The 9,043-nt window shown below is 48.8% G+C and overlaps 1 protein-coding gene across 3 annotated transcripts in view; it reads left to right on the plus strand.

Moving 5' to 3' along the window:
* ATP2B2 (ATPase plasma membrane Ca2+ transporting 2) overlaps positions 1 to 9,043 on the plus strand; it is a 180,572-nt gene that overhangs the window by 144,972 nt on the left and 26,557 nt on the right. For all 3 annotated transcript variants that reach the window (XM_011370565.1, XM_011370563.1, XM_011370564.1), the window contains 2 exons: positions 2,457 to 2,698; positions 3,649 to 3,883. In XM_011370565.1, the coding sequence (XP_011368867.1) occupies positions 2,457 to 2,698; positions 3,649 to 3,883 (477 nt within the window). The remainder of the gene's footprint in view (positions 1 to 2,456; positions 2,699 to 3,648; positions 3,884 to 9,043) is intronic.

Below are 9,043 nucleotides of genomic sequence, written 5' to 3' on the forward strand. Positions count from 1 at the left end.
TTTTACAGAAACTGAGGACAAGGGTTTAGGGCCTAAGGTTCTGTCCTTCCTGTGAATCCCCAGGTCTCAGGGTGGCTGTGTTATCAATGCTCATGACCTCGAAGTGCTGAGGTCAGCTCCCCGGGCCAGAGCCCTAACTGCAGAAGGGGGAGGAAGCAAGACGTGTCCAACTGCAGTTCTGTCCCCTGCATCGCCAGTCCATGCTGGCATCCAGACGCCACCTTCTTCCTCCTGTCTGGACTGCTCTTTTGAACAACATGAAGGAGGGTGAGGGTGAGGATACAGAAGATTCCTGTGCAAGGCTGGTCTGAGACCCATGAAGAACCACTAATGGTGGTGCAGGCACTCAGACATGTTCATAGGTAATTACTCTTCTTCAAACCTCTCTAGGGTTTGGGTTTATCTGTGATGGCTTCTACCACTCCCAAAGCCACCTCCACCTGAGTGGCTACATGTTAATTTTGTGCAAATGATGAACAGATGTAGGCACATTTGTGTGGGTGCATGTGGGAAGGTGAGTTTACCTGTAAATAGGAACTTCCCATAGCCTCCTGCTAATCCCACGATGAGCATCCATGAGGAGGCATCTTGTCCTTACTTGTTAACCACCAGACTGATCCACATCACACCATCTAGCAAACAATTACTAAGTCCTACTGTGTGCTGGGCTCTGTGCTCGTTCTGAGAACCTAGTGAGGGAAAAAATACAACTCCTTCACTCAGGGCAAGGCAGACCCATGAAGCAATTTTCAAAAAGCAGGAGGTATTTGAACTGGTTTTTAAAGGGCAAGGAGGCGTCTGCCTGGCAAGGAAGGGGGAAAGAACAGCAAAGGCGCAGGTACAGAGTCATGAAGCAGATCTCGTTCAGGCAGCTGCCTAAGAATGTGATGTGGTCGATGATACACTGAGAGTCTTGGGTCAGGGGGCTGTCGTGGTCATGCAGCCAGCATTTAGTGGGGGGCCAGCACTTAGCCAGTGCTTAAGAGTGTGTGCCAAATGAATGACTGAAGGAAAGGAGGAGGAAGGAGGAGAATGGAGAAGTGAATTATGCTTATTCACAGAATGGAATCCAAACAGCATTTAAAACTCAGATGACTCTCAATAATATAATGGTACATGAGCAAAGCAAGTTATAGAAGACTGCGTAGTCTCCTTACACGAACTTTTCAACATGCAAAACAGCACTGCATGTACACACATACAGACATACATTAGATTAAACTACATGAAATTGCCAAGTGCCAATGTATGACCATTTTGACATACAAAAATAGCAGTTTCATTTCATTGAACCTAAATCGAGATCACAAGGGATGGTCCGACTCAGCAATGGAAATACTACTCAGCAATGAAAAGGAATAAGCTATTGACATGCGACAACTTGCCTGGATGTCAAGGAGTAAAAAGAAGCCAGTCTTCAAAGGTTATGTACTATATGATTCCATTTTTATAACATGCTTGAAATGACAAAAGTATAAAGAATGGGTGAGTGGTTGCCAGGGCCAGGAAGCGGGGAGGGAAGGGTGGTGACAGTGGTTATAAAAGGGTGGCAAAGTGATCCTTGTCATGATCTGTCATGTATCTTCACGGTGGTGGTCATAGAAATATCCACATGTAATGTCATTGCCTAGATCTAAACACACACACGCACACACACACACACAGACACACACAGTGCATATAAAACGGGTGAAATCCAAATAAGGTCAGTTTGATTATGTCAGTGTCGATATCTTGGTTTTGATGATGTTCTCAATCATGCCGAGGTAAGCACTGCACAAAACTGGATGAAGGGATATGACATGTCTCTGTATTATTTCTTTTTTTTTTAATTTTTAAAAGTTAGACATGTATACAATCCATGAAGTGATCCCCACCCCGATAACTCTAGCACTCTCTGTATTATTTCTTAACTGCGTGTGAAGCTAGAACTATCACAAAATAAAAAGTTAAGACACACACAGTAATAGTGGTCTATGCTCAATTTAAGATAGAGATTCTTCCTGGAACAAGGAGTGGATTGTGCAGATGGAGAGAGATACACAGGGGGGTTCAACTTTATCATGTTTTCCTTCTTAAAAAAGAAAAATCTGAAGCAAATATGGAGTAAGCAAGAGACGTGTCCAGTTGCAGTCCTGTACCCTGCGTACTTGTAATACTATGCTTCTACAAAGCTGGGTGCTGGGTACACAACCGTTCTCTTATTATTCTCTATCATGCTTTTATGTTTGAAATAGCTCATAATTTTTTTAAAAGCTGATCATGCATAACTCCTTGCATCAGGATCCAGGATTGTATCTGGGATGCAGAGAGCTAAGAGTGCATAGGGAGAGCCGAAGCCTCGCTGAGGGGAGAGGGAGCAGCCAGAGCCTGGCCTCCGCCCCTCAGACCATGAGGCAGCAGCCCCAGGGCCTCCGAGACAACCCCCTGTGAGCCACTCGCCTCTCTCTCTGCAGCCCCCAGAGAAGGAGGGCGCCCTGCCTCGGCAGGTGGGTAACAAGACAGAGTGCGGCCTGCTGGGCTTCGTGCTGGACCTGAAGCAGGACTACGAGCCTGTGCGCAGCCAGATGCCAGAGGAGAAGCTGTACAAAGTATACACCTTCAACTCCGTGCGCAAGTCCATGAGCACCGTAATCAAGCTGCCCGATGAGAGTTTCCGCATGTACAGCAAGGGTGCATCTGAGATCGTGCTCAAGAAGTAAGAGGCCCAGGGGCACAAGGATTTGGGGACCACAGGGTGGCGCTGCACAGACAGCCCTGCAGGCTGGGCCAGAGGGGCCATCTGGCACCCAGAGAGGCACAAAGGGGGCCCTGCCCAACGTCCCACAGCAAGACCACCTCCAAGACCCCTTACTCAGTGCTTTTTCTACTATTTTCTCTTTAAAATTTCTTTAGAGAGTCCTCTTCCTCCCTGATTTACTGTTAGGAAGTTCTACCCATTATCACTGTTAGATCTCTCTTATTTCACTTCCCTTAGCATAGAGTTGGTTGATGATAGCGCTTTTCACTGTTAGCCAATCTCCTCTGACTCCAGGTGTCAGAAATAAGCCTGGAGAACTAAGCAAGTCACTCCCCCTCTCTGAGCCTCAGTTTCTCCACCTTGAGGGGATTGGTCTAGCCCAGTGGTTCTCAACCCTGGTTACACATTGGAATCACCCCAGGGAGCTTTTAAGAAACCATTGATTCCTAGACTCACCCCAGACAAACTGAATTGGGACCTCTGGGACAAGGCCCACACATGAGTATTTATTTATTCGAGGTCCTCCAATGTCATTCTAATGTGCAAGCAGAATCAAGAACCACTAGCCTAGGTTTAATGCCTTCTGAAAGCCATTTTGGCTATGGAACTATTTTTTCAGATAAAATCTTGTGAATATGAAACAGATCAAAGTAGACCTGCTCTTGCTGAATGGACTGGGACAGATACTGCAAAAATGCTGCCCGATTTCTCTTTGGCTGATCCCGATTTCATCCATGCCTCAGGCCTAAGGGCCTGGACCATCCCTGAAGCATTATGGGATATGGACCGGACAGGCACTGGATTACTGACCACGGCCAGCTGGGCAACACCAGGGAGGGGAAAGTGAGCTCGAGCCAGTCAGAAGGAAGATCCTGGGGCCCTTGGACCTTACCCATCTCCATTCCCAGGTGCTGCAAAATCCTCAATGGGTCAGGGGAGCCCCGAGTCTTCCGGCCCCGCGACCGGGATGAGATGGTGAAGAAGGTGATCGAGCCCATGGCCTGCGATGGGCTTCGCACCATCTGCGTGGCCTACCGCGACTTCCCCAGCAGCCCCGAGCCCGACTGGGACAATGAGAACGACATCCTGAATGACCTCACCTGCATCTGCGTGGTGGGCATCGAGGACCCCGTGCGGCCCGAGGTAGGCCCCCCAGCAGCAGATCTGGGTTGGGGGTCAAGCTGGGAGTCCAGCCTGCTAGCATAGTCGCCTCATCTCTCTCAGTCTCCTTGCGACACCCAAGGGGTCTTTCTACTTACCTGCTCCTAAACACTAAGACTCATCAGACCAGCACTGGCCACACTTGACTTTGGTCTGCTTAGGGCAGAACCCACAGCCTGCCAGCAGTCCTGGAGTCATCCACCCAAACACCCAGAAACCTTCCCTCTGGCCCTTCAAGCAACAGGTGTGGGGGCTTAGAAACCTCTTGCCCCACAGAAGCCAGGATCTATTGTAACAAGTCCAAGGTCCCTTTAAAGGAGATGACCAGTAACAAAAGTCACTGTATTCAGGAAAACTCCAAGTGTGGGATCCCCACCAGCATTTAGAGTTCTCTCCCTCAAAATCCAGGGTACCAATCAGTTTACATTCCCATACTTGCTTGCTGAGGGCAAACTGACAGTCTACCTTTATCCAATTTCCAGGGGAACAGAGCTAGAAAGTTAACCAGAGGTCAAATTCTCAAGGAGAAGGGAAGGGGGAGGTGATGGACTAAGTGCATCTAATGCAGTGCTCAGCTTAGAGTAGGTCTTCAGTCTCCTTTAACTGAATCTGAGCCGAGAATTCAGTGCTGGAGATTTGCAGCTTTGGGAGGTCCTAGAGGACCCTGCATGGTCAATCAGGCTTCCCAGGCCAGAGAGGCTGTGGGAAGTGTCTCAAGTGCCCAAAACACTGCTGTGGTAGGTGAAGTGAGTCAACCTACCTTATGCGGCCCAGAAGTCAGAGCCCACAAGGCAAAGGCGTAGGAAGGGCTGGCCTTCCCTCCTCCGAGGACTATCACAGCTGCTGGATCCAGACCTGACTCCCCAGCCAGGTCCAGATTAGCCATGACTGTGGGATTTGTTGACAGTGCCACCAAGGCCACCTTCCTCCACCAAGAGCGACTTCATTCTTCCCCATTTGCCCTGACACCATTCTCTGGAGACCTCTGGCTGTTCCCTGCACATCTCGAAGGCTCTGTTTCCCTTTCTTTCAAGTGAAAGGGGTAGACAAGATGCTTATCAACTTCCCAGCCCCAATGTTGCTTCCAGAGACCAAGAGAAACCAGAATGTCACTGACGTGGACGTTCACATTCAGGCAACTGGGAGAGGGGTCTGGAGCCAGGCATCAGACCTGGGACCCTGAGTCCGAGCATTACTGGCTACGTGACCTTGGACCAATTATATAACCTCTCTGAACCTCCATTTCCTCATCTGTAAACTAGGAATAATAATATCACATACATACATACATACATACATACATACATACATACGAGCAACAGGCAGGGTGTCTGGTACAAGATAGGTGGCCCATTAATGTGAGTCCACTTCCTGTCTGCCCCTCCCCAGTAGATTCATTACTCTGGATCCAGTGACACATAACAGCTCCTCACACAGAACCTGGCATACAGAAGGTGCTCAGATAAGTGCTGGTGGAATAAATGCATGAGAATAAATGGGACTTGAACCCCCGTCTTCCAACACCGTGCCTGGTGCTCATCTTACACACACACAGGCCTCCTCACTCACACCCAGAGCCTGCAGTAGCAAAGGCGATTAATGCCCTGGTGCTTGGCCCACATGCATATTCCTGCAGGCTGCGTCTCTCCCTGGATAGACAGGCCGTAACTCCTCTGTGGGACGCCGGCTCCTTACCAGCTGCTAATGGTTTCAGGCTTTGCCATGATGTATCTCCTGAAGGCCATGGAGACTTGTCCCTGCACAGCACACAAGGATAGCCAGCGGCTTCCCTGTCCTTCCCATCCCCAGACTCCCCATCTAGTCCCCACACCCAGAGCTCCTGGCTCATCACCCTGCCTTGGAAACACCCCTGAGGTGGGATGGAAAGCAGCATTAGACACACACTTTTTTGGCCATGACCACAATAATAATAAATATATTTTATGTCATGACTCAGTAAACACACATGCTTAACCAAAATAAGAATCTCACACAGTAATGTGATGCACTTAAGTATTTTCTATTCTCTTGTATTTTTCTTTCTTTTTTTAAATGCTGGTCACTCCTCCCCCACTACTAAACAGATTTCACAATCCACTAAAGGGGCATGATTCAAGGTTTGCTTCTCTTCCAGACACCCTCATTCACCCACAATTTGCAGATGAAGACACTGAGGTTCAAAGAGGGACAGTGATGTTCCCAAAGTCTTGCTGTTTCATAGCTAAATGAATCCAGATTAGAACAGGTTTTCTGCCTTTCTCTCCCAGGGCCTTCTGGGAGCCACAAAAATGAAAGGGCAAGTGGTTCTAAGTCAGGAGGGTGAGGAGAGGAGAGAGAGGGCCTGAGAGGGGCTGAGCCGGGTCCCAGGCATTTTCTGTTGACAGCACGATCATCCAGAGATTCTGGCTTTAGGCACAAACTGTGGGAGGAGGATGCAGAACTGGGTACACTTTCATCCTAGAGGACCCTACAGTGGAGAAAGGGGGCCTGGATCCAAGCCCCATCCTGCCACTGACAAACCACCTACCCTCTCTGTTACTCAATCTCCTCTCATCTGTAAAATAAGAGGTTGGCCCAGGCGCCTCTCAGGTCCCTTCCAAGAGCTGACGTTCCAAGCCAGCTGACTGAGAGACTTATACTCACACCTTTCTTCACTTCCTTCAGTCAATACATCCCTGTTGGTGACCATCCCTCTCACCTTGGCTCACCCATGCATGTAGATTTAGAAGTGGTAGGCTGTGTTGGAAAGCAGTGACTTACTGGAGTGACACAGCAGTCAAGGGACATGCATTCTAATACTGCCCCTGCTACTCCTTCACTGAAGACCTCAGGTGCATCTCTCCCCCTGGGCCTTAGTTTCCCCATCTGAACAGTGAGAAAGTTGGATGTTCACAAGTGAGAGTCACAGCAGGGTTGCTGGTGATACTCCTAGAAGGTATAAAAGCTCTGATCTGTTGATTCAGCATCTCCCAGAGGGGCAGGAGTGGACGCAGGGCCTAAGGAGACCAGCAGATATAGTTTTATATATATATATATGTATCTATATTTTAGGCTAGGTGATTTATGCATGTGGAGCTAAATTCAAAAAGTTCAATAGCATAGACAGGGTGAAGTAGCCCCCATGCCACCCCCTGCCCCCTGGTTTTCACCTCAGAGGCAGCCAAGGACACCAGTTTCTTGGGTGACCTTGGGGAGTGTCTATGCCTACGATGTGTTTGTGTCAAGTTCTCCTGGGCAACCTTGAGGCAGGCCAGAGCAAAAACCTCAACCTAGACCATCTCCTGGGTTCTACAGGCATATTCAGATTTGTTTTGCAGGTACCACAAGGCAAAGAAAAACTCTGGCTCCTTAGTTTCTCCATCTGTCAAGGGGGCAAGTCTCAGATTGCCTTCCTTCCTCAAGAAGACAAAGGACAGAACAGATAAAGAAAAACAGGCTTGCCAAAAACTCCCGCCCTAAGGTGCTACCTTGGGTACATTTTCTAAGGCTGATTGAAGCCAGTGTGGATAAAGCCGTCAGGAGAACAGAGGTCTGGGATTTGCCGGGTTATTTGGGGATGTTGGAGCCCTTGTAGTCACAGACAACGGCTGTCACCGGAAACAACAGATGTTTAAAAGCCTTTATTTAATGAAAACAGGAAGCTCCCATTTCCTGACTATTTTTTCTCAGCGAGAAATATTTAGGATAATTTTAGCAAAAGAAGGAATTTTTTTTACAGCGATTTTACTATATAGAAAGCATATTTCAACCAGATCAATGCCTCTGGGCCTTGAGTCTTAATCATCTCTGGGTCCTCAGTGCCCAGAATAGTTAGATGCTCAATAGTTGTTTGTCAGATAAATGAATGAGCAATAAAAGGAAGTACTGAGAGCAGTTGAAGAAAGCATCCCATTGGGTCAGAGGAATCAAGGATGACTTCATGAGAAGAGAGCATTTCCCATGAAAGATGGCACATTCCAGGCAGAGAGAATAGCACAAGAAAAGGCAAGGAGGTGGGAAGGGATGCTAAGTGTTGGCGACAGGTGAATAACCCAGATGGATTTATGAGAGAAAATACCAAAAAAGGAGCTTGGAGCTAAATTGTGAAGGGCTTCCTTCATGTCCCTGTCCTAATGCATTCACCCGGCTCTGTATAAAATCACATGTCTCGGGCCAGGCTTCCAGGGACTTAGCACAGAGATGGTTCACAATGCCCCTCATTTACAGAACATTACTCTGTGCCAGACCCCCGCAAGGGTTCTGAGCAATCAGCAGCCTCCACCCTCCAGAGCCCACAGCCTAAAGAAATGTGTGGTGAAAGAGAAAACATATATGCATAGCACATGAGAGCATAAAGCACGACAGGGCTGAAGCACAATAAAGACATCCAGTTATGGGGGCCACTGACCAGAAAGGAAATGGAGCATCTGGAGGTGACTAGGGGAGGCTCCTCTGGTGTTGCCAAGTCTGACTCAAATCTCCCCACATTTGAGGCAGGTCACAGAACCCTAAGGTCCCTGACCCAGAAGTCATGGTAGGGTGCCTACCAATGCCACCACCCCAAACACCTGCTCCTCCAGATAGATGCCCGCTGCACCCACACACAGTGCATCTGCATCTACGCACCCCCTCTGCATCCCTCCACCCCTCCTGGAGCAGAAAGAACAAGCAAGGAAGACTGGGGTCAGGGGTCTCACCGGCCTCCTTTGCCCCTCATCACCAGCATCTGCTGGCCCTATGCTTGGTGCTGTTTGCTCCTTGTCACAGAACTCTCCAGCCTCGCTGAGGGGTGGAGACTGTCATCCCCATTTTATAGATGAGGAATCCATGGCCCAGGTAGGACCTCCAGGCGAAGCCCAGCCCAGCTTTTTGGTCCCTGAGCCCTCTCTTCTGAGGCAGGGAAGCTTCCACTGCACAGAGAAAAGGATGAGAGCCATAAAAATTAGCCTCTTCTTTTTTCTCTCAAGCTGGCTTTTTGGGGGGAGGTGCAGAGGGTAGAGATTCCAGGCAGGCAGAGTTTAGCTCCCTGAGATAGTCTTAAAAGCAGAAGTCTTTCTACTTGGCACTGATCACCTCCTTTCTAGTTCAAAATTTGCAATGACTCCCAGACCTGAAGGAGCAAGTCCCTGGTTCCGACACCTTTGGATCTCTCCAGCTCCATGG

The sequence above is a fragment of the Pteropus vampyrus genome, unplaced genomic scaffold, assembly GCF_000151845.1.
Source record: "Pteropus vampyrus isolate Shadow unplaced genomic scaffold, Pvam_2.0 Scaffold171, whole genome shotgun sequence".
NCBI classification, from domain to species: domain Eukaryota; kingdom Metazoa; phylum Chordata; class Mammalia; order Chiroptera; family Pteropodidae; genus Pteropus; species Pteropus vampyrus.